At 33.6% G+C, this 27,294-nt stretch overlaps 1 protein-coding gene and 1 pseudogene across 1 annotated transcript; one reads left to right on the plus strand and one right to left on the minus strand.

Moving 5' to 3' along the window:
* Nucleotides 1-4,885: 4,885 nt before the first annotated feature.
* Nucleotides 4,886-6,386, minus strand: LOC107425608 (F-box protein At5g07610). Its single transcript, XM_016035619.4, has one exon. It carries the CDS (start codon nt 6,164-6,166, stop codon nt 4,886-4,888), a length of 1,281 nt encoding a protein of 426 aa, XP_015891105.3. The 5' UTR covers nt 6,167-6,386.
* A 16,930-nt stretch (nt 6,387-23,316) lies between these two features.
* LOC132804501 (phenylacetaldehyde reductase-like) lies at nt 23,317-25,916 on the plus strand (annotated as a pseudogene).
* Nucleotides 25,917-27,294: the final 1,378 nt, after the last annotated feature.

Consider the following 27,294-nt stretch of genomic DNA (forward strand, 5'->3'; position numbering starts at 1 on the left):
AAGCGGTCAACGCTGCCATCTACATTTTGAATGGATCTCCAACAAAAACTGTCATGAACAAGACTCCATATGAGGTGTGAACAAACAAAAACCTCAAATACAACTTTTAAAAGTATTTGGATGCATAGTTTATATACATGTTCCCTCACAATACAGAGAAAAATTTGATGAAAAATAAGAGAAATATATATACCTTGGATACAGCTTTGAGTTAAAAGGTTACTGGCTATATAATCCAAAAACAAATAAATTGATAATTTCTAGAGATATTATTTTAATGAATCTGCAGTATGGAATTGGGAAAGCACTCCCAAAATAGAAGCAAAAATACTTGAAGAAACTCTTATTCCGAATAAGTCAGATCCTCAACCATATAGTTGTCCAATTTTTTCAAAGAAAATCACCCTAATTCAATCCAACAACTTCGATAATGTGTGCTTCCACCAAGAACATACTAAATATAACTTTATTAATGATCTTGAACAAAAAAAATCCATAAAATTTTTGGAAAAAGTGAGAAAATTAAAAACAAAATTGATTACCGATGGTCCATTGGTAATTATCGATAAAAACCGTCGATAATCCAATATAGGTCTCCATGTATTTGATGAAAAAAATTACCGATGATTTTCATTGATAATTACCGATGAGCCATCAGTAACTTACATTTGTTTAATTTTTTCAAAGCAAATCACCACAATTCAATTCAACAACTTCGATAATGTGTGTTTCCATCAAGAACATGCTAAATATAACTTTATTAATGATTATGAACAAAAGAATCCACAAAAGGTTTGGAAAAAGTGAGAAAATTACGAACAAAGTTGATTACCAATGGCCCATCAGTGATTACTGATGAAAACCATCAGTAATCCAATACAGGTCTTCATGTACTTGCTAGAAAAATTATCGACGGTTTTCATCAGTAATTACTGATGGGCCGTTAATAATTTATATTTGTCCAATTTTTTTAAAAACGAATCACCACAATTCAGTCTAAAAACTTCGATAATATGTGTTTCTGCCAATACCATACTAAATATAACTTTATTATTGATCCTGAATAAAAGAATCTACAAAATGTTTGGAAAAAGTCCAAAAATTACACCAAAAAAAATTTGATTATTGACGGCCCATCGGTAATCAACTTTTTTTGAAAATTTTCCACTTTTTCCAATCTTTTTATGGATTCTTTTGTTGAGAATCATTAATAAAGTTAGATTTAGTATGTTTTTGGTGGAAACACACATTATTGAAGTTGTTGGATTGAATTGTGATGATTTGCTTTGAAAAAAATGTCAAATTGAAATTACCGATGGGGTATCGATAATTAACGATGAAACCGTTGGTAATTGTTCTAGCAAGCACATGAATTTCTAAATTAGATTATCTACGGTTTCATTGGTAATTATGGAATACCTGTCGGTACTCAACTTTGGGTGGAATTTTCTCACTTTTTCTAAACTTTTTGTGGATTCTTTTATTGAGGATCATTAATAAAGTTAGATTTAGCATGTTCTTGGTAGAAACATACATTATCGAAGTTGTCTGATGGAATTGTGGTGATTTACTTTGAAAAAATGGACAACTTTAAATTATTGATGGGGTATCGGTAAATACCGATGAAACCGTCGGTAATTTTTCCAGCAAGCACATGGACTCCTAATATGGATTACCAATGGTTTCATTGGTAATCAACTTTGGTTGAAATTTTCTCACTTTTTCCAAACTTTTTGTGGTTTTTTCTGTTAAGGATCATTACTAAAGTTAGATTTAGCATGTTCTTGGTGGAAACACATATTATCGAAGTTGTTGGATGGAATTGTGGTGATTTGCTTTGAAAAAATGGACAAATTTAAATTACCGACAGGTTTCGGTAAATATCGATGCAACCATTGGTAATTTTTCCAGAAAGCGCATGGAATCCTAATATGGAGTACCAATAGTTTCATCGGTAATTACCGATGTACCATCAGTAATAAACTTTATTTGAAAATTTTCCACTTTTGTTTCGAATTTTTTATGGATTCTTTTGTTGAGAATCATTAATAAAGTTAGATTTAACATGTTCTTGATGGAAACACACATTATCGAAATTGTTAGATTGAATTGTGGTGATTTGCTTTGAAAAAAGGGTCAAATTGAAATTATCGACGAGGTATTAGTAATTAGCGATGAAACCGTCGGTAATTTTTCAGCAAGTACATGAACTCCTAATATCGATTACCAATGGTTTCATTGGTAATTACCGATGCATCATTGGTAATCAACTTTATTTGAAATTTTTCCACTTTTTTTTTTTTATATTTTTGTTGGATTCTTTTGTTGAGGATCATTAATAAAGTTAGATTTAACATGTTCTTGGTGGGAACACATATTATCAAAGTTGTCAGATTGAATTGTGATGATTTTTTTTGAAAAAATTGTCAAATTGAATTTACCGATGGGGTATTGATAATTACCGATGGAAACTGTCGGTAATTTTTTCAGCAAGCACATGGACTTCTAAATTGGATTACTGACAATTTTCATCGATAATTACCGATGACCTGTCGATAATCAACTTTGGGTGAAATTTTCTAATATTTTCCAAACTTTTTGTGGATTCTTTTGCAGAGGATCATTAATAAAGTTAGATTTTCCATGTTCTTGGTCGAAACACACATTATCAAAGCATTACATCAATTGCTGATATTACAAAATAACCACTAAACTAAAAGCAAACTAAAGGGCGATGCAAAAGTTTAATATTGAGAATCAAACATATGACTTCCCAAGAAAGAGTTTCTTAAGCTTGTCATGTAAGAAAGATGATGCAAAATCTACTCTACCCTTTCAATCACTTTGGCATGAGAGTAGAAAAAAGATGACTCATGACACAGTAATTTTATGGTCATTCATAAACAGCATTACATCAATTGCTGATATTACAAAACAACCAGTAAGAACTCAGCATCCTTACTCCTCAGGACATGCCGGATCTACACTTGAAATTGAACCAAAAGCCACATCAATGGGTGGCAAAATTGCATGTAGCCCATGAGCCATCACTGTCTTGGCTATTCCTCGACTTCCAGAGATAGCAATCCCTCCAATTTCACGATCAATAACACCGAGCAATAGAGCAGTTTTAATCGCATCCTACAAGATAATGTGTATATACAAATTCACATTGGTGGACAATTAACTAATTAATTATCAGTAAATGTTAATTGGTTTATGGAGTGAAATCACATTATTTATAGCAACTTAAAGAATATTTTAATACTTATCCCATTTAATTTATTTTTTCCATATGCATTAGTGGCTGTACAAAATCCGATAGGATATTCCATGAAATTTAAAATGCCTCTGATCCTAATTATTCAATTAATCCATCTCCTTGGAATAATTTAACCACGTCAATCCATTAGAGAAGTAACACCAAGCCATCAAACCCAAACACAAAATTAATCTACAAATTCTCTGATAACCAAAACTCCATAAAGAGTTCAAGAAATTCAAATAATTAAGACCCATTTCACTAAAAACACCATACCAAAACCCATATTCCATTTTCATAAGAAAATGCAGAATTAACAAGAAAAAAGCATCATTTTCTCCAGAAGAAGGGAAAAAAAAGAGAGTAAAAGGGAAGCACTTAACCAATAATGACAATTAGAGGGAAATACTGTCTTCCATAAGGAGTAATATATGGGTTCTTCTCTGGAGCTAGTTGCAGAAGCACAAACATGAAGGCCATGGAAGTGAAGGTGTTTGGAGTTGAAAGAAGAAGAAGCAAAAGAGGAAGAGAAGAGACATACAGGTGTTTTAAAAGCTTTTTTAAGGGTATAATGGATATTAAAGGGCAAAACAAAAAAATTCACAAATCAGTGGGTATATATCCTCAAGGCTCTTTCAAAAAGGACCTTGGGCCAAATTCCCCTTTGTATTTTGATCTGTTGAATTGTTTTCGATTGTTTTGTAGAAAGGCATTTTTTTAATTTTCCAAGATCCAATTGAGAAGGTTCAATCCAAAATCCACTGGACATAGCCCCTTTATGTCACCTCTTTTTTAGTCAAATTTTAGTCAACGTAAAAATTAACTTTTTATCTTATCCACATATACAATACAAATGACCAATCATTCCATTTTTCCAAGAAAAGTCCCAAAGCCCTTATTAAGTAAAAAAATTTTGGGGTTAGCGACCCAAATAAAGAAACATGTTTGGAAGTTTTTAAAACTCTCAAATCAGAAAAAAGAAAAAATATAAAGTAATTTTCACTATTTATAATTTGTCTATTACCATGCGTTACTAAATCGTATAAACCTTTGTTTTTTTTATTTTAACCAAATAAATTGTATAACGCTAATTAGATAACGAGAGGACGCATGTCTGAATATCAAGATAAGAAAGTCATTCTGTATCACTATAGGATTATAATTTTCCCAACCCCTTTTACAATTGAATTCTTTCCCTTTTATACACCACTTTCCTTATTTACTAGCTTCCACCATGCTTATTATTTATGAACAGTCATCTCCACTTCCATATAATCTAGCCACATAAACCCATTCCTCCCGATGCATTCTGATCAATTGGGCTCCCCATGCATTCTGATCAAATGGTGGAGTGGGGCTTAACAGGGAAGCATGTATTTGTATTGCAACTAATATTTAAATAAATTTATGATAAGTGTCCAACGGTCTATAATGCACTATTTTTCCCACAAAAAGTTATACCGCTTGATAAAAAGGCAAAAAAAGGTATATACCACCAAAATAGTTTCGATGCATAAACAACAATTATTTAGAATTCAAACCTTAACATAATTCAACATTCAAACAACAAAGAACATTGCAAACAATGAAAAAAATACATATATATATATATATATATATTTATTACAGACGATAAATTGGAGCCAAACTCTCAATGTATGGGTGACAATTAGACCCATAACCCATGATACCGGTATCAAGAAGCTTCTTAAAAGTACTAGTCTTGAAATAGTATACTATAATTCCTTTCTCTATATGCAACACCATATATGATTCTTCTTCAATCTCACGCCGCACAACACTCATTACCGTGTAAAAGAAGTAATTTCGTAACCCTTCCTGTAAGGGAAGGCGGGCACCAATATTCCTCTGCGGATATACAGACGCAACCTCACTAAGATCAACCCGGAATTTCACAAACCAATTAGAATAGTCCCTCTCCATCTCATAAACATCGAACTGTGTTTTTCTCTTAAACATGGTGATAAGATGCAAATGGTCTCTCGACTCACCAAAATACATAAAACTCATATTTGATCTTTCAGGGTTAAAAGGCAATGGCATTTCGTTTAGTTGTTCTTCCTCCAAATTGAAATATAATAAAGAATGCCTCTTACTAATCCAATTGACGGCACCATTCCAAAAAACCCCATCACAAGAATTACCATGATTGGAAGAACCAATATCAAACGGTGCGTCGAGAGGACCACCGGAGAGCTTCCAAGTGCGTGTGGCGGATGAATAAATCTCAATCTGGTAATACTGTTGGTCGGAATGGTCGATTTTTCTAACACAAACAACTTTGTAGTGAATCGATTTTGAAGGATCAAAGGCCAAATTGAAGATGAAACCATTCTTTGTGGAGCCACTGCAAGCCGCAGGCCGAGGAAGCATGGCATACTGCATAGTAGTTGGATTGGCGACGAAGAAATTCTTTTCTGAATTTTTAATTCTATTATAATAAGATCCCAAAGGAGTACGAATCAGCAATAAACCATTAGAGGACTGCGAGATGCAACTGCTTTTGTTTTCGGGGAAAGGAAGAGATGTCAACGGATTGTAATGACGGCAGCCGCCGAAGAGTTCCGAGTTTTTCTCGAGAGAAATGAAATGGAGCCAAGAGTGTTTTAAGCCCAGATAGGCAACCGCGAAGAGGCCGGTAGCGGTGTGTGGGAAAGGGGTGCGGCGAAAATAGAAGTTAGTGGTGGTGATGAGAGAGAGCCAGTGTTTGGATACTGATTTGAATTTAAGGAGAGACTTGATTGGTAAACAGACAAGGATTTCGGTGAGAAGGTCGTCGTTGTTGGCTATTACTTGTGCCGAAAGAGATGGTGTATGATCATAATCAATGGTGGTGGTTGTGATGGCTGGGTCTGGAGAAGTTTGGTTTATTTGGGAGGCCATGGATGAAGGAGTTAAGAGATCATGAAATGTTTTTTGTGCTTTAGATTTTGACGTAGTTCTTTGCTTTGGGATTTATTATTATTATATATATATTTTTTGGTTAGTAAGTTCTTCGGTTTGGGATCATACCAATAAATAGGTCTTATAAACTTACATTCTTCTATGTTGAAGTTTGGTTTATTTGGGAGGCAATGGATGAAGGAGCTAAGATATCACGAAATGTGTTTTGTTCTTTAGGTTTTGATGTAGTTCTTTGCTTTGAGATATTTATTTAGTTTATATATTTATTTTTTTCGGGTGGTAAGTTCTTTACTTTGGAATTCACCAAAAAAGTCCTTTACTTTGGGTGATACCAATAAATAGACTTGTTTATTGGAAGTAAGAAGTTCTTTGCTTTCGGGTAGTAAGAGTAAACTTCTAGTCCTCTACATCGAATGTAATATTATTCCTTGTCTTATTGCAACCTTAACTGTTAAAGAAAGCTAACATTTTTCTTATTTAAAAAATGACACTGGGATGTAGACACAATAATAATAATAATAGTTATTATTATTATTATTATTATTGAAGAGATTATTGTCATTATTTCAAAGGACAAAGATAATTATTTATGAGGACGAAAGATACAAGGAATATGAATAGTTATACAAGAAGTGGTTCATTTACAATTTCAGGAAAAAAATTAAAAAATAAAAGAATGGTTGTTTATGGCATCTATATAATGATCTATAATCAATATCAAAACAATACATATCCATCTTATAAATTATTTATTAAATAACAATGCTATACTAAGTAAAATATTTAGTAAATTTGTTGATCAAATGGCATGATAATATTTAATTGATTTATTTTTTTAATAATATTTCTATTTAAGAGTTTAATCATCTATATTCAACTAATAACATTTTAATACGTGTCATTTGATAAATAAATTAGACAAACATTTTGAAGTAAGTTTGGTGTTTAATTAAAAATCATTCTATTGGCAAGTAAAGTGATTAAAGCTAAGCATCATCCTACTTGTTCTTTGTTGGAAGCTACCAAAGGTAAATAGTTTACTCATTTATGGAATAGTTTGATTTGGGGAAGAGATATTTTAAAAGCTGGTTGTATTCGGAAATTGGTAATGGGCAAAAATTATTCGTATGTTTCAAGATTCTTGGATTCTTTGTTGTCCTGCTAGACGTGTTTTTTCTTCTTCTAAAGATATGGATGACTTACGGGGTGAAGGATTTAATTTCTCCTTTGATGGTTGGAATCTTACAAAGCTTTATCAGTTGTTTTCTGTTGAGGAGGTTGAACCTAATCAGAGTGTTCCTATTGGTGGTGTTGATCAGGACGATATTTTGGGTTGGCATTTTACTAATGATGGACATTATTCGGTTAGATCAAGTTATCAAGTGGCTTTTCAGATGGTTATTGGTGCTTCTCTAGGTGGTCGTAGTAAATTTGAAAATATGCATCGGTGGAAGGTCGTTTGGAATTTTAAAATTTCAAAAAACAAATAATAATAAAAAATTAAATATTTCTTTGGGGAGCTTGTAATGATGGATTGCTTTGTTATGCTAATCTAGCTCGTCAAAACATTTGTAGTAATATTGTTTGCTGCTGGTGTAAGAGTGGTGTTGAGACTGTATTGCATGCTCTTTGAGCTTGTTCAAAAGCTAAGGCTATATGGAAGAGGATGTCTTGTTTTCCAGCTCTTAAATATGACAAAATATGGAAGATTTGTTAATCTGGTGTTCAAGGTTGTTTCTGTTTTGTCAAATTTCCATAAGGAAAATTTTAGTTATTTTGCATGGGCTATCTGGTCAAGACGAAATGAGATGATACATGACGGTTATGTCAAGTCAGATAATTTATTAGTTGAAAGTGCTCTTTCTTTGCAATTGGAATATGCAGATATTCATAGTAAGAAGGAGAGTATCTCACAGATTCGTTAGCATTGGTTGCCTCCTGGATGATGTGATTCCGCCGAGCCCACTCAACCGATCCCCCCCTGGGGTGCTGACCCGACACAGATGAAGATTAGGCCAATCACAAGAGCTCAAATTAAGACATTTAAGGACAACCTGGGAGCATTTATACAGGGGGTAATCAATCTCAACAGAGCTTATCTATACTTGAAGATACAAAGCCTATTCTAAGCATCCAAGTGGTGGAAGCCGATACGGATCCGGGTAGCAGTTTTGGTGCAAATATGGACAACAGGCAGCATGAAATGGTTCCAAATCTTCATGGATTCAATACATATGTCTAAGAGGATATGGAATCAAGTTAAGGCAGCTTCAAAGGCATTCAAAAAGGGGTTGTACGAACAGCTTCAAATTTGGCCTGTTTTTTACTGTATTTTGTGATGGCTTTATTGTATTTTGCTGAGTTGGCTTTTTCTTCCTCTTCCAAGCATGGGCAATGTCAGGACCCGTCCAGAATTCCTCCCCGGAACCCTAGACAAGCCCTGATCCCAGGAAAAGACCATCGAACCTTCCAACGGAAAATCCGGCAGCACCTCCCCTAAGGGTAGGACTTACCAAAAATTACCTGCATTGAAATCACACTTCTATACTCATTCCCTTATTCCTCCCGCAAAACTACAAATTGATTCCACAATTTTACAGCACTTCACAACAATAGCGGTAAACCAGTGCATAAATAAAACATAAGTGTCCAAATAGTATACAGAGCTTTATGAAGTGCTATTCAACAGAAATACAACAAAGATGAAAGAAATAATACAACTGAAAGGAATGAGTACAAAAGTACTTCTCGAAACACGATAGCAGCGGAGAATTCGTTCGCTCTGGAAGAACATCTACCACCCTTTACACCTAAGGAAACGGAATTTAAAAACGTGAGATGCTAATCATCTCAATGAGTGACCCTAACTACTGAACACTTTTAATGATAATAATAATAATAATATAACAAATAAGGGAATTGAATTAATACCAACTATTAATAAATAAATAATAACAGTTGGAAATAATAATTTTCCCTCAAAACTCTCACCAATTACTCCGTTGGAAATGTTTCCTTTTTAAAACGATTTCACAAAACCCGATATTCGTACTTCCCGAAAACCAAGGGATCAAACCATTTGATAAACAATAATAAATAAATACCCCAATATATATAATTAAAATGTAATAAATTATAATAAATAATTTTTGAACACCTTTGGGGATTGAAACTTTATCTAAAAATTACACTTGATGCACCACACCATATACCAGTGATGCCCTCCGATACCCAGCGTCCAGAGCACCGACTGGCGGGGAGATTAAAGAGAGAAACTTGCAAACGACACTTCGGCGTCCCGACAGTACCGCTGCTGAAACCGTCATCCTGGCCAAGGAGGGGGGCGGCTGTGGCCAATAACAAACTTGCCTGCCCACGGTCCAATGGCAACCACGGGAGACATAATACTTGCGCGCTAAACCACATAATACTTGCACGCTAAACCACGTGTACATACACCAGAACACCAATACTCTATGAGTGCGTCTAAAATAATTATTAAACCAATCGTACCGTTTTCCAAAATTACCGTGGGAAATATATTAAATTTTCACACTTACCATCCCACATATTTTTATTTAACAAACCGGTATGAAAACATCGATAACAAATAAACCATAATTTTCTCATAATACGAGGTTCAACAGATAAAATACCGTGGGCATAATTATAAAATTAAACCACCAATTTAACAAATATTTTCATAAAATATTTAAACCAATTATGCCCAAAATAATACTTAAAACCACGTACGACTATTACCGAAATATACTTTACTCATGCATAATAAATAAATTAAATCACAATAAAACCATAACTAAATTGTACTACATGAGCATAATTTAAATACCAATTAAACATAATTAATTGCCCAAAATATTTTTGAAGGTGGATCACTCACCTTAAGCGCATAAATCAGCTAAGATCCTCCGCAGGATCAACTCCACTACTCGTACGCGCACCTAAAACATCCACAGTACACCAACCAAATATATTAATATTTTAATCGGATAATTCCCAAAAGGGTACCCGGGGAGCGAATACAACGACAACTAAAAGTTACGAGTTATATACCGAATCGAAGCTTGAGTGATGAGGATCACGAATTCGGTCTTACTTTCCGGTGATCGGACCCGAGGGGGTCGGAATCTCGCCGGAAAGCTTTCGGGATTCGACTCCTCAATTCTCCCAAACCATCGTGAATTGGCAGAAAAGGATGCCGGATTGGGATTCAGGAGGTCGGACACAGTGGACAAGGACCGGCAGTGCAACTGGGTACTCGCCGGAACAGTAACTTCCGGCGAGCCGCCGCAGTCACCGGCAACGGTCGCCAGCGGCGGTGCGTGCAGTGGCCGTTGGCTGAGATTTTTGGTATTTTTGTAGATCGAGGGGAGAGGATTCCAACAGGACCGGCGGTGAGGCAAACGGAGGCCAGATGGCGGAGAAATCGGGGTTTGAAGATTTTCGGCCCCTCGCCGGAAAATGCTCCGATCCCGGTGCGTCGGAGGTCCGGTGGCCGTGAAATTTGGTGGGTAGGCCAGACTTGAGGAGGTGGTGAGGGGTGGCTGGCGCGTGTGACCTGAAAATGGCCGAAAACAGGGCAAACGGCGGTGGCTGGTGGTGGAGGGAAAATCACCGCCGAGCTTCGCCGCCTCGATCAGGGTGCGTCCGGAGACCAACGGCCGTGAAATTTCAGGGTTTGGCCAGAAATGGGGAGAGGCTTCCGTCTGGCCGGCGCGTATAACGAGAATCGGCCAGAAAATTTGAAGATTTCGACGGCCGGTCGGTTTCTCTCTCTCTCTCTCCTCTCTCTCTTTCTCTCTCTTCCCCGAGATTTTTGTCAAATAAAAGCCACCAAGGTGACACTGTTCATCAACGTGGACCAATCAGGTGATGACATGTGGCGTTACTGTGCACTTAAGCCAGATATAATAAAATATTACGGTATCCGGCGAACTTCAAACGTTCATAACTTTTTAACCAAATGTCCGATTTAAGCGTGCCACTAGTCTATGAACTCGTATTAACGAGTACTTTACAACCATATAAGAGTCAAAACAAAATTACACAACAAGAAAAAGTCAACTCCCGGCACCTTTTGGTCTGTTTGCACCTCAACTTGTTTTGCCCATAACTTTCAAACCGTAGCTCTGTTTTCGACGTGCTACTAGTCTACGAACTCAGGGCATCATGCACTTCACCACGGTACCCTGGTCAACTAGAATTTCCAACTGGAAAAAAAGTCAACTTTTGACCCCCTCGGTCAACCGTCAACCTCGGTCAACGTGCACAGATTCTAGTGTGATTTGGGACGGGGTGTTACAGGTAACGTGTGGGACTTCATATTCAACTTATTTTGCATCCTACAAAGCATATTGAAGCTTATTTGGAGCTCAATTTGGTCAAAGATTGGTCAAAGTCCACTTAGTCAAAAAGCTAGTATTATAGTTTCCTAATTTGATTCTACTTTTTGTTTAGGAAATTACCATTACTTTTTAGTTTTTATTTATTTATTTTCTGGAACAATAAGTTTAGAAAAGTTATTATTTTATTATTTTCATTGTCAATTAATTAATTCCTAATTCAAAATAAGGAAATTAATTAATCGAAATTAGATTAGGAAAGGAGTGAGAATTTTAGCCACCATAAGAAACTACTTTCTATGGCTGGTTTTCCCTTTGTTTTTAGTGTTTTATTTCATGGCTTTGTAGCCTATTTAAAGGCTTATTTTTCAATAAGAATGAAGCTGAAATTTTATATACAAAATTATTTGTGAGATTGAATTCTCTTTGTTCTTTTGAACACCTAAAACACCACTAGTGAATGAGTGTTTCAGTTTGACTTATCAATAGGCTTTCCATCACCTATTGGGGCGTCTTTATTATATACCAAGGTTTCTAATCACAGGTTGGTTAGGGTCAAGGTGACCATTAGAACTTGAGGTCATCCTAGGTTCGTATCACTGGAGCTGGTCAATATAAGATAATTGTTGATGGAGCTTTATTTGATGCTAATGAAATTGTGGGTATTGAAGTAGCAATTCTAGTTGATAAAGGTCCTTTATTAGTTGCTCTTTCTAAACCGTTTCACAGATTATGCAGTCCTCTAACGGTGGAGTTAATGGCAATTCAAGATGCTTGTCTTTTTTGTCAAGATGTTGGTATTTCAGCCGGAGAAATTGTGAGTGGCTTTATTATGGCCGTATCAATTATCGAGAGTTCAGAGTCTTGTTTTTAAGTTACTAATATTAAGTCTTTGTTAATAAACTTTTCTAATGGGTTTGGTGTTCTTTTGTTCTAGAGATACTAATTATGCTGTTCATTGTTTAGCCAGATATGCTCTTTCTTTGAATTCGTTTTGAGTCCTAGTTGGATGAAATGAAAATTAGGGCTACAGATTGGTTGTATAAGGTTTTTCAAATTGATGTTTTAGTTGCTTCTTAATAAATCTATCTTATTTCAAAAAAAAGAAAAAAAAAAGAAAAAAAAACCTAGTTGTTCATTGTATGACATTTTGAAGCTTAATTAGTCCAATTCTCATTAAGCAAAATAAAGCTTACAAGCTCCATAAAAACGGAGGAAAACCAACCGAGACTCGAGCTTTGGGCGACCAAGCTTTATACAAACCAAAGATGAGTGAAACGACATCATTGTGACCGATAGTCATTGACTTGTAGTTTGCATGGAAACTCAGACCAATATAACAAGTTTTAAGAGATCTAGCAGGATGACCACATCGAAATTACCATGGAAATGTGGTTTACCACAACTTGATAAACAACCAAGACTAAAACAGCATCGTTTGACTAAAACAAAATTACAAACTAGTAAATAATAGACAGTGGACTAATGGCAAGACTGCTCTTCGGACACCCTATATGGCCCAGTCTATGGAAACCTCAATGAAAGACCTCCATGTAAATTGAATATAATCTAATAGCATAAAAGAAAAAAAAAAAGCTTTTAAAAAATATTTTGAAATCATAGTCATACCCATTAATGGCTAAAATTCCATAACTTGGTTTCCATGGTTTTTACTGAAATCATGGTTTTCACTTGTATACCAATTCCATTACCAATACTTTCATACTACCACACCTGGTGTCCTAATGTGTCACAAAACCATGAGAGGGGGAAACCTAACATCCAGTCTAAATGAAACAAATCATTAATGATAATTGTAGAAGAGCTGACTAATGATCAATCTACATAGTCATAAATATCATAAGTTATGAGTAATGCATCCCATTAAAAACGCCAAGGGAAGCAGGTGGTGATAGTTGATGTGTAAAATCAACTCGCAAGTGCACGAATCGTTTTCAAGTAATAAAGTGGAAAAATAGGGTTGTCGTACCCAAGGGATTAAGTATTAAGTACCAAAGATAATTAGGTTTTGATAATATTTGAACGAAAATTTAAAATGGCAATTGAAAACTAAATAAACTAAATTAAACAAAAGCAATCAATTAAAATTAGATCAATTTCAAGTAAGAGAGAGAATTGAATAATTATGAATACTAGGGCATTTGATTTCACCACTAACTATTCCAATTTAATTACTTAAATATGTGAATTTAATTAACTAGTAATTTTGTTAACCATGTTTAATCACAAAATTAATCAAAAGTAGTTTCCACTCACAATTGATAATATTCACATAACCTAATTTATTCCTTCCGGCCTATAAATTAAATCATGCAAATTCATCAAGCATAGATTAAGCAAATAATATGGCATGAGACATAACTATTTTCCAATCAATTATGCATTCATGTAAATCATTGGAGATTCATAATATTATCCTTTTCCAAGCTCAAATATTATTAAAATCATTCATTCCTTCCGGCCTACGAAAGCATTAAGTATACCAATGATTTATTAACAAAACATATTACTAATTAAATAAAACTCAACATATATTAAAATAATTAAACCTTCATAGTTAGGGCTATGAACATCATAGCCCTAGCTATGAAAATTAGTTCATGGCAAAAATAATTTCAACATCCATAATTATTAAAAATAATAAGATTCACAATTAAAGAGAAAGGAAAAGAGAATAAAAACTATTGAAGAAATTCTCCTCCAAGAGCTCTCAAAGTCGTAGCCTTCTTCTCCAAGCAAGCCCACATCTCTCTGCCTCCTCCAAGCTCTCCAATTGATCTTCTAAAACTCTAAAACTTTAAAACCCTAGAACCCTGAAGAGAATCTTAGAAACTCCCAAAATTTGGTTTGTTTCTATTTAAGCCTCCTAAAAGCTCTTAAATAACTCTCTAAACTTGTATATCTTCCTTCAATGTGGTGGGGGCTATATATATAGGACCTTGGGAATCTTTTTCTCTCTTTATTTTCAATGTGGGAGTCTTGGAAGATACCTTTTTTAGGCCATGAAAAGGGTTGGACGAATTTCATGTGTAAAAAGGAAACTGTATATTACTTGCTCTCTACTACTTTCCTTTTATCTAATTCCTCCTAAAAAAATAGTTAATTAGTCTAATTTACCCTTAATGAAGCATGTGACATGACATGTGCCTCATTAATGATAAATTAACCAATTATTGCCACTTGTTTTTATCTTGGCTCTCAAATTGCCTTGATTCCCTCTTTTGATCAATGGTGGAGATTTAACTAGAATATTATTTTTTATAAATTCTAAACTTTAAATGATGATAACTCTTCGCTTGCACCTCGAAATCCAAAAATAACGAGACATTTGAAATCCTCAGATCTTGATGATTCATATGACATCCACTTCCATCATGAAATTCCCGATAGAATCTTTATGGAATCTTCAAGGTATCTTTTTGGAATCTTTTTAATGCTTAGTCCGTTCGAGCTCAAATCTTGCTTCCCACCATAATTCGACCCAAGGAATCCATTTTTATGGTTGTTTTCTTAAAATTCTTCATCTTTTACCTAGATTAAGAAAAATACATGATTAAGTATCTTTCCATAACAAATTAACACAAACTAACAAATATTAAGCTATAAATATGGCATAAAATCATCAATATTTTAGACCTAACAATAGTGAGCATTAGAAAGGCTTATGTGGAGGCATTAGTGAGGCATTAGTGACAATGAAAGTGCGATTGTTAAAAGCAATCGCATTATTAATAGTAATGGTTTCAGCAATAGATGAAAAGGGATAAAAGGATTTTTAAGGAGTATCGGCAGGCATAGAAAATATTTAGTAGAAGACTCATTAAAGAAAAAAGAATATATATATATATATATATATTTGTTGGAGAATCAATGCTTTGATACCATATAGAATCATACAGAAAGATATTCAGAAACTATGTATTATATTCAGTAAAATCCAACATATAATGTAGAGGCGTTATATAACTAATTACAAGGACAAGTATAATAACATCTTATACACATGATAACATTGGGTGTACAATAATTATCAACATAACCAACATAAATACATGAAATAATATTGGTTAACTATTATCTTGGTCCTTTAAGAAACAACATGTTGTATCACATAATAGTACCCTTGCCAATCGAGTTGCTGAATTACCATGGGTTAGGATAACTATTAACTTATGTTATGATAAAGAATTGTTTATCTAGAGATTTTAAGGATATATATAGCTGTGTCCACTTAGCCTAACAATATTGGAGCTTTATATTTGTTATGATATACTTCTAAGTGTATATATATGCATTTGCAAGTGTCAATATGATTCAGTAGTTCACATTTATATTACTCTGTTTTTCTTTCATGGTATTGGAGCAACCTAAAGCAAAAGCTATGTCAACCGTTCTTATGTCTTCTACTATTCTCAATCTCTCTTAAGGAACCTTACGCAATTATAATTTTCCAATTAAGCTTGACAAAGAAAATTATTCCCTATGGGCATCTTAAATTTGCCAGTAATCATTGGTAATAATCTTGAAGGTTTTATCAATGGAGATATACAACCTCCACCCAAAACAGTTCAAGAAGATGTAGCTATCGAGCAAGCTAACATTGCTACACCACAATGGATACTAAACCCAGATTACCAACAATGGCATCGACTTGATCAAGCATTGTTAGGGTGGATCCTCTCATCCATCTCACCCAATGTACAAAGAGCAGTGGTTAAGCAGACTTCATTCCAGCTTTGGGCATCATTTGGAAACCTTTTTGATAGTCATTCTGGAGTAAAGTTAATGCAATTAAAGCTTCATTGTCCATCAGTTCCTATTTTGTCAAGATGAATAAGATTGCAAATAGTTTGGCTCTTGCAGGTCATCCAGTCCCTAACAATGAGTTTATTATGTATCTTCTGCAAGTTATTCCTCTTGAATATGATGCTATTGTTGCCAATATTAATTCTCAACCTATACCTTTAGATGTTGTAGAAGTTCACGCATTTTTGATGGGACAAAGGATGCATTTACAAAGTGCTACATCTGTTATTGTACAAACTGCAAATATTGCAGACAAAACCAAAGCAATTGATTGATCTGTAAGAAAACAAGTGGCTAGAAATTTGAGTATTTAGGTCATGGTGATGGATCTGGTGGGGGAAGAGGTCATGATGATAAAGGAAAGGGCTGTGGGAATTCTAGGCCAATTTAATGTCAATTATGAAGAACAATCCATCAAATACAGGTAATGCTTCTACTTATTATTCATCACCTAATATTGTTGCAAGTCCAAATTGGCTTCTAGAAAGTGGAGCCATTAACCATATAATAGAAGATCAGAATAACATCCAAAACAACTCAGAATACAGTTGAATTAACAAATTGATGGTGGGTAATGGCCAAGGTTTGTCCATTAAAAGCAATGATAATTCTTATTTTCATTTACCTATTGGAAAAAATTTTGTTGAAAGATATGTTACATGTTCTTGACATCAAAAGAAATCCTTTGAGTACTGTCAGAATTACAGCGATAATAACGCTATAGTTGAATTTGATAATTATTTTGTGTATATTAAGAACAACGCTACGAAGAGGCTTTTACTCAAAGGTACCCTTGAAGATATTTCATATAAAATTCACTTACCTAAAATTCAAGGCAAGGTGAATTCCTTCCATGCTGAGACCATTAGGAATCAAAAGTCAAATTTTTTATTTAGTTTAAAATTGTCTTCAAATAAAATATGGCACCTTAGACTAGGCCATCCATCCTTTTCTATTTTAAGTACTATTGCTAAAAGTTGTAATAAGGTCTCAATTTCAAATTTTTCTGATAATTTTTGTGAACCATGTCAGCTTGGCAGAAACTATAGAATTTTTGCTCTTGGTTTAAATTCCATAAGTTATTTTCCCTTTGAACTTGTTTATTTTGATGTTTTGGGTGTAACTTCAGTTTTGTCAAATGAGGGGTTTAGGTATTATATTACTTTTGAAGATGACTTTTCCAGGTTCACCTGGATTTATCAATGAAGCTAAAGTCTGAAGCTCCAAGTATTTTTTTTCCAAAATTTAAGGCACTAGTTAAAACCAATTTCAAAGAAAAATAAAAAATTAACAAATTGACTGAGGTGGAGAATTTTTTTAACTTTTTTAAACTTATCCACTCATTTTGGTATAAATCTTCAACACTGTTGTCCTCACATCCATAACCAAAATGGAAAAATTGAAAGGCAACATACATATATTATTGAAACTGCCCTTTCATTACTCGACCATAGTTTCTTACCAAAAAAGTTATGGTGACATGCCTATGCAATTATTAGTTTTTTGATAAATAGACTTCTTGAAAAAGTACTGAAACTAAAATCACCACAACAAAAATTGTTGAAAAGAAATTTTTAATGTTTTAAAATATTTTGGGTGTAAGTGCTATCCTTTCTTGAGACCATATAGGGATAGAAAATTTTCTTTTTATATTGAAAAGTGTGTTTTATAGCTCTCCACTGAATTCTTCTCTTAAACCCATAAATCAAATCCCTTGCCACAATCCACATATGATCTACCTCTAACTGACCCCGATACCAAAGCAATTGATCTCCAAATTGACCTACCCATCAAACCAACTAGCTTCACTCATCCAATGATACTTGCTCCAAAACCGAGTCTCTTAAAAAGAAAAATTTTACGTGTAAACGGAGCAACCTGCTTTTACAAGGACCTTTAAATCTCAAGCTATAAATGAAGAAATTCAAGCCTTCCAAAATAATAACACGTGGGTCTTGGTTCCTACGAATCCTAAGTGCAATGTGTGAGCAACAAGTGGGTTTTCAAACTAAAAAAAAATCCAACTGGTTCAGTACAATGTTACAAAGCATGGTTGGTGGCCAAGGGGTTTCATCAGTACCCAAGTATAGGCTATGACCAGACTTTTAACCCAATTAGAAAACCTTCCACCATACGCATAGTTCTTTCACTTGCCATATCTAAAGGTTGGATAATTCACTACGTTGACGTCAACAATGCATTCCTCATTAGGGTCCTAAAAGAAGAAGTTTGTATGTGTCAACCACCAAGGTTTGAAGATCCTCGTTAACCGTACCATTTATGCAAATTGAGGAAGTCTCTTGACGACCTCTAATAGGCATCACAAGCATGGTATGATCAGGTATGTAGTACTTTATTTCAGTGGGAGTTTAGAGTCAAAAATGGACTCATCTCTTTTCTTTGTAACATATAAATTTGGTACCTTTTGGATTTTAATTTATGTGGATGATATTCTGATCACTGGTTCAACCATTTAGCTTGTTATTGCTTTTATCAGATAATTGGACAAAAGCTTCTCTTTAAAAGATTTAGGACTACTCTAAGTTTTTCTTGGTGTTGATGCATATAAAGACTCTATCAGCCTATACTTATCTCAAACCAAATATATAAACAATCTTCTTCTCAAAACTGGTATGGTTAATTCCAAAACAATTTCTATGCCAGCAAGCTCCAGTGTTCAATTAGCTAAGACCGTTGGTGCCCCCTTCAAAGATGTGTTTAAATATCAATGTAATATTTGGGCCTTGTAGTACTTGACTTTCACTCGACCTGAATTGTCCTTTATTGTAAATAAGTTAAGCCAATTTACGCAGTATCCTATAGATGTTCATTGGACAGCTTGTAAAAGGAGACTAAGATATTTAAAAGGTACTGTTAATCTTAAACTTCATATTAGACCATCCTCTCATCAGACTTTGTTTAGTTACACTGATGTTCATTGGGCATCAAATATTGATGAACGTTTGCCTACGGGGAGATTTTGTGTGTTTTTTGGTGACAATCTTGTGTCTTGGTCCTAAAAAAAAAACATGTAGTGGCTAGGTCAAGAATTGAGTCAGAATACTGTGCTCTAGCATATGGTGCTGGTAAACTTACTTGGATATACTATTTGCTGAAAGAATTGCGCATACAACTTCCACAGGTACCAGTTTTATGGTGTGATAACATGGGTGCAAGTGCTTTTACTTCCAATCCTGCATAACTAAACATATTGAGATCCATGTTCAATTTATTAGAGATAGAGTGATTCAAAACAGGCTTATTATTTGGTATATTCATTCAAATGAGCGGATTGTGGACATCTTAACAAAAGTCTTATCCACTGTTCATTTTCACTACTTTCGGTCCAAGCTCAATTTGGTTGCATCCCCTTGAGCTTGAGGTGCGATATTAGGATAATTATTAAATTATGTTATGATAAAGAATTGTATATCTAAAGTTGTTAGGGATATATACTAAGCTAGCCTAACAATATTAGAGTTTTATATCAGTTATGATATATTTCCCAGTGTGTATATATATATATATACATTTACAAGCAATGTTATTAAAAACGGACGATTCACGATATGAATCATCTGATTCGTCGCACAATAAGTGTTAAACAATACAAATCGTGTATTTGAATCGATTTGCAAGTGAATTGCATGTTTCGCCCAATCAAATCGCACGATTCAATTGAATCACCGATTCACCGATTTCAAACTTTATGATATTGTTTAGGGAGAAAATGAAGAAGAGAAGAGAAGAGACAAAGATGATAATCAGAAAAGATGGAGAAGAGAAGAAGATGAAGATGGTTTATTGAAAAATTAGAAAAGAAGACATGCAGAAACAAAGAAGTCGATGCAGAGAAGAAGACGAAGATGAATGGTAAAGAAAATTTATTATCATTGTATTAAATTTTTTTAATGTTCTGACAAGATGGGAGACCTACATGATGTTGTTTTAATATATTATTTTTTTATTTTTTATTAAGATGTGATGTTGTAATATATCCTTTAAAGTCAAGCCACATGCAAATCCAACTTTTTATTATTTTAACTAAACGATTCGCGTTTCGATTCACGATTTGACAACATTGTTTACAAGTGTCAATTAGTTCACATTTATATTACTTCTCTGTTTTACTTTCACCATGAATTCAAGACTAGTTACAAGAGTTACAAGTCTTGGTTCCTAGTATTCCATTTCTCTGGTGAGACAATCGAAGTGCAGGAAGACTCATCAAATTGCACAAAACACATCGAAATCGACGTGCACTTCATTCATGCATGACGAGGTTGTTTTTTAAGGAAATTCGAAGTGCGTTATGTTTCTAGCTCAAATCAAGTTGATGATATATTTAGTAATGTTTTATCAAATAACAGCTTTATTATTTTAAGAAATAAACTGAACTTGCGTGACTCACTTTCCAGTTTGAGAGGGATGTTAGAATGGACGTTATATCAGTTGGCACATGATAAACCTGTGAGCCTATTAATTTGTACTTGATAAGCCTGAGAGGTTGTTCTCTTTGGATATACATCTTTAGACATAGACAGGGGCGGTGACATGTGCACCAATCCAAATTATACCTTAGTTATGCTTGGTATTTGCTGAAAAAAATCAAAATATTTACTTGTTTTTCCCCATATACAAATTCTACCTACTTATAAATAATGTTAATACAGTGAAAAAGATTTTAAATTTTGAATTATTGCATTGATGAATTTATTCATATCTTTTTTAGCAAAGCTTCATGCTACCATAAATAATACACTATTAAGGCTAAATGGTTATTTTTTAACAAAATTATTTTTTATTATTTATATACATATTGCTTTACTGCAACTAACTTTTAAATATAGTTTATTAGAATTTTTTAAGCTGTTTTCTGAAAATGCTTTTAAAAATTCATTTTATAATCTATTAAGCATTTGTAAAAAAGAAAAAAAAAAGTTAGAGGTCTATTTTTTTAATTTTTTTTTCATAATAAACAAATATTGTTTTTACAGAAAAATGTCAGAGCTAAATTATATAATTACTATGTATTTTTTTGATTTTATAATTAAAAGTCAATTTGTAATTATTGAAGCATTGTCAGATTGAATGGTGGCAGTGTTATTAGGTTTTATAACTCACATTAAAACTACTTAATATATAATTTTAAAATTAAATATTCTTTTATTAGTTTTTTATATCATAGAATGGGTTAGAATTTAAAATTTTAAAAATAATCAGATATGATTAGTAATATAATAAAATCCTATTTAGGAAAAATAAATATTATTTGGACCTACTAATTAATAAATTTAATTTTAAATGTCAACTTTTAATGTGATCCAATAATTAAAAAAAAATGATATTAATCATAATATTAAAGATCTTATATGAAATCAATTGTTGTATACTGTGTAAATATCTAGGACAAATTACTTGGCTTATCACTATTTTGTTTTTCCTTACTATATCTGCTATATAAATACTGATTACATCATATATACGTTAATCATCATCCAATTCATATTCTTGCTTCAAGTCCTTCACAGAAGAATACCAAGAAACAACATACCGTAGAAAACTTCAAACATACATATATCTATATATATATATATATAAATTACATATACTTTAATTAATTTGTAGGGAATAATAAATGGTAGCTTTAATGTCAGTTGCTGTTTTTCTCTTGCACTTTCACGGATTCAACATGCATTGGCTTGGCAGTTACTATTATACACGTGGAATTTGGTTTCCAGAAGTAGTTAAGCCGTTATTAGCGGAGATTATTCCAATACATGCCTTTGGCTTTTGTACCAAATAACTGATCTCAGTTTGGCTTCAAAGGTTATATAGAGGTCCTGAGAGTTGTAGGAAAGAAAGGATGAGTACTGGAGAAGAAAAGGTGGTCCATGTGACGGGAGCTACGCACTTTATTACAACGTGGATAATACTTGAAATAAGTGTTACTAAATTAAATTTTAGTAACATTTTTATGAAAATGTTATTAAATGTAATTGATAATAACTTAAATTATGCTTTGACGGAGTGACATTTTTTAACAAATGTTTCTAATTATATGTTTCGTGACAATTTGTATAAAATTGACACTAGATAAAATGTTACTAAATCAGTTTTTGTTTTTTTGTTTTTTTGTTTTTTTTTTCTTTTGTTTTTTTTTTTTTGGGTAAAGAAAATAAACCTGTATTGATTTGTTTCAATTGCAGGAAATTACTTATCTGCTACGCTTGAGACACCTCACAGCATGAGTGTTTTTTCCTTTTTTCTTTTTTTGTATTTTGTATTTATTATTATTATTACTATTATTATTTCTTCCTTAGCCAGACATCTTGGCTTTGTTTTGCTTTCTATAATGCAAATGGGAGAAGCACCCTATTTATAGTGGAATGAGGTGGTGAGTCATTATATCAAATTGTCTTCCATGTCGACAAATGTTTACATATCATTGGAGGATAGTTTGGCGCAATCAAAAATGTTTCTTAGTTTAGGTTGCTTAGGTCGTGGCACTAGTGAAAATCCGTAAGTGTTGCTTTGCATGTATTGTTAATTTTCTGACTAATCACCTGCTAAAGTCTTTTGAATGCTGCATCACTCTTCTACTTTCAATTACAAAAAAAAAAAATTAAAAAAAAAAAGAAAACTTAATTGTTTGAAGGATATCAGCTTTTAGCCCTTCATTGTTTGAGCTTATATATAAGTATCTCTGTAAGTAACTTGTTTGTACGTGCAAGGTGTACAAGATAAAATGAGCACATATATATATGTATATATATGGTAAGATTGTTTTTACTCTTCTACTAATTCTTTCTTGTCTTTTCATTCCCATTATTTATATATTTTTGTTGATAAAAGATAGGGTCACATGCTCGGAGAACATACCCAGTAAAAAAATTTTGTGTTAATCTGAGTTCGGAGAGAAAAGAAAGTAAGAGAGAGATGAATAGTGAAGAAGCAAAGGTGGTGTGTGTAACGGGAGCTTCTGGGTACATTGCTTCATGGGTTGTGAAGCTCTTATTACAGCGTGGATACACTGTCAAAGCCCTCTGTTCGTGACCCAAGTTAGTATAAAACTTATTATCTTGTTTGGTTTTTAAGATTGTTCATGGACCCTAGAAATTTTGTTTTAAATAATTAAGATTTTTTCCTGTTTTGCAACCTTAAATACAGCCACTTAATAATGTTAAAGTTGATATAATTCCAAGTTAAACTCATATATATGGTTGCATTTGTCAACGTCACAGATAATCCAGAGAAAACAGAACTTTTGCTTTCGCTGGAGGGAGCTAAGGAAAGACTTCATTTGTTTAAAGCAAATTTATTGGAAGAGGGAGCTTTTGATGCATTGGTTGATGGTTGTGAAGGTGTTTTCCATACAGCATCTCCTGTACTTCTTTCAGCAAATGATCCGCAGGTTTGAAAACTCCACCCTTTGTTGCGTAATATAAATTATAATTTCAGTTATATATACAGAGAAAAATAAAATAATAATAACGTGTTGCGAATATATTGACATATCAAGTGTCGGCACCTTTATTGATAATTTAAAACTAAAAATCAAGTAGGGCGAGTGGCATCTCTTAGGACTCGCTCCATTAATAGGCTTCCAACATAAGATAGGAACCATCTTCACGTATTAAAATCCTCTATATATATATTGGCTAATATTGCAACAATATAATCTATTTCCACTTTTCTTTAATCTAATACTTGCAAAAGTCATGCGTCTATAATTAGTCAATTGCATATTTTCTTGTGGAGTTTCTTCCAGGTGACAGCTTCATACAACTTTCATATAAAAACTTAGATGTTTCTTCTCGTTTCAGGCCGAAATAATTGGTCCAGCAGTGAAGTGAACACTTAATGTTCTCAGATCATGCGCGAAAGTTCCTTCTGTAAAGAGAGTGGTACTAACATCTTCCATCTGTTCGGTTTTGATCAACGGAAAACCACTAACTCCTGATGTTGTAGTCAATGAGACATGGTTTGCAGATCCTATTTTCTGTGAAGACTCAAAGGTTCGTAAAGATATGTTTTAAATTCTTTGTAATTTTCTTGTGTTCATTTTAAACTAATGCTTGAATCTCATTATGCAGAAGAGATCAATGAATCTCTTATTTTCTTTTATCTTCCTCAAACTATTGGCCTATTCATCAAAAACGTACTTGTACTAAACATAATGTCCACATTTATAACATTATGTGGAACAAATTTCCTGCTTTTTTCTTTCTTTTTTTTTTTTTTTTTTTTTTTTTTCAAAGTCTGCATGTTGGTCCATTTCTTACTGGCTAAGACTTCGTAGAATTATCAATATTTTCAAGCCTAAAATAATTTATTTCGGAGTTTATATGTTGTAGTCAAGTTGCTTGAGATGGAAAAAACTTCAAATATTCATTAACTATTTCCAATTATGATTGTATGATGTACTTAAGTCCAACCTAATATTTAGATGTTAAACCACATGGTCCTTGCCACCTCCAAGGTTCCCAAAGAGACACTACAGAAACGTATGATATGCATACCTTTTCCTATATATTTCACTCTCTTCTATTTTTACTTTCCAGCTTTGGTATTACCTTTCTAAATCTCTAGCCGAAGAGGCTACTTGGAAATTTACTAAAGAAAATGGTATTGACTTGGTGACCCTACATCCTGGTATTGTGATTGGTCCTCTCTTACAACCGACAGTTAATTTCTCTACTGGAATGACCGTTCTGAATAGTGTAACTGGCATGGTTCAGCAACTAACCTTTCTTTTACATTATTATTATTATTATTATTATCATTTCTAACAAAATTAAGGCAGCTGGTTAATCAAATTAATTAACTTTTGATTAGTCTTGTGACACTTTAAACATTACTCAAAACGAAGTCAACATAATTGGCTTACTTTCTATTACTTTCTTTTATTAAATAAATGAATTTCATGCTTCCCAGGATAAATATGAAATAATGAGTTACACACTTGCTAACTCAAAAAGTGGTTGAGAACTTGAGATATTTTTGTTCTTCTAACTGCAGGAGTTCAATCCATCAGTACTGATGAAGTTTTGGTATTTGTTGATGTTAGAGATGTTGCATATGCACATATCCTAGCATTTGAAGTTCCTTCTGCCACAGGAAGATATTGTTTAGTTGATCAAGTTGTTGAATATTTCGAGGTTTTGAAGATTCTAAAAGAACTCCACTCTGATTTGAGTCTTCCTGAAAAGTAAGTTTATATTTGCAATTATATATTAGTAAAAAAAACATGCTTTATACTGTTCCTTTTGGAAAAGAAACTGAATTTATATTCCCTAAACGTGATCTAATTTAACTGGTGCTAATATCATGTATCTCTGAGGCATTAATGTGTTAATTGTGTTTGATTGATTCATTTGTTCTTCATTACTTTCAGATGTGAAGATAAGAAGCCCTGTCCAAAGTACCAAATATCTAAGGAAAAAGCTAAAAGTTTGGGTATCAATTTCATTCCTTTGGAAGTGAGTCTTAGGGACACTATTGTCAGCTTAAAGGAGAAAGATTTCATTAAGGCTTAGATGTTCAATGATTGAAGATAATTGCAATAAACATATATATATATATATATATGTATATAGTCCCCTCAAATATGGACATCCTCAAGTTGTTAATTTAGATATCTACATCACATCAATTTTGATGTACGGTTCATACAAAAGAATGCATAAATTTGTAAGTTATTAACTTGGGTATCCACGACTGATAATATTTCTATATATATATATATATATGTAGACCTTTCTGTTTCTGTTTGGATCATATGTATACATTTGACAAGTTTTATATTAGATAATGGTGGGAATGTGGCTTTGTATAAGTAGTGAACATGTCAGGACCCGTCCAGAATTCCTCCCCCGGAACCCTAGACAAGCCCTGATCCCAGGGAAACCCTACCGAACCCTCCAACAGAAAATCCGGCAGAGCCTCCCCTAAGGGATTTACTTACCACAAATTACCTGCACTGAAACACACTTCAAAAATTCATCCCCTTATTCCTCCCGCAAACTACAAATTTCAGCACTTCTTAAAAGCAAGAACAGTCCAGTGCATAAATAAAAACACAAGTATCCCAATAGTATACAGAGCTTGAAGAAGTGCTAAGTAACAGAAATACAACAAGGCTGAAAAGAAATAATACACTGAAATGAAAGAGTACAAAAGTACTTCTCGAAACACAACAGCAGCGGAAAACTTGGTTCGCTCCGGAAGAACGTTTACCACCACTTGCACCTAAGGGAACGAAATTTAAGAGTGTGAGATGCTAATCATCTCAGTGAGTGACCCTAACTACTAAACACCTTTAGTGATAATAAAATAATAATAATAACAATTAAGGAATAGAACAAATACCAACAATTAATAAATAAATAATAACAACTGTTGGAAAATAATAATTTCCCCCAAAACTCTCACCAATCACTCCGTTTGAAATGTTCCCTTTTTAAAACCTTTTCGCAAAACCCGATATACATACCTCCCGAAAACCAAAGGATTAAACCATTTGATAAACAATAAATAAATAAAAACATACCCCAATATATAATTAAAATGTAATAAATTATGGTAAATAATTTTTGAACACCTTTGGGGTTTAAAACATTATTTGCAATTTACACCGACGCACCACACCATATACCAGTGATGCCCTCCGATACCCAGCGTCCCGAGCACCGACTGGCGGGGGGGTTAAAGAGAGAAACCTGCAACGGTCACTTCGGCGTCCCGACAGTACCGCTGCTAAAACCATCAACCCGGCCAAGGAGGGGGGCGGCTGTGGCCAATAACAAACTTGCCTGCCCACAGTCCAATGGCAACTCACGGGTGAAGTAATAACCGCAAGCTAAACCATATAATAACCGCGTGCTACCACGTGTCCATACACCATACACCAGAACA

Source organism: Ziziphus jujuba, chromosome 7, assembly GCF_031755915.1.
Source record: "Ziziphus jujuba cultivar Dongzao chromosome 7, ASM3175591v1".
NCBI lineage: Eukaryota > Viridiplantae > Streptophyta > Magnoliopsida > Rosales > Rhamnaceae > Ziziphus > Ziziphus jujuba.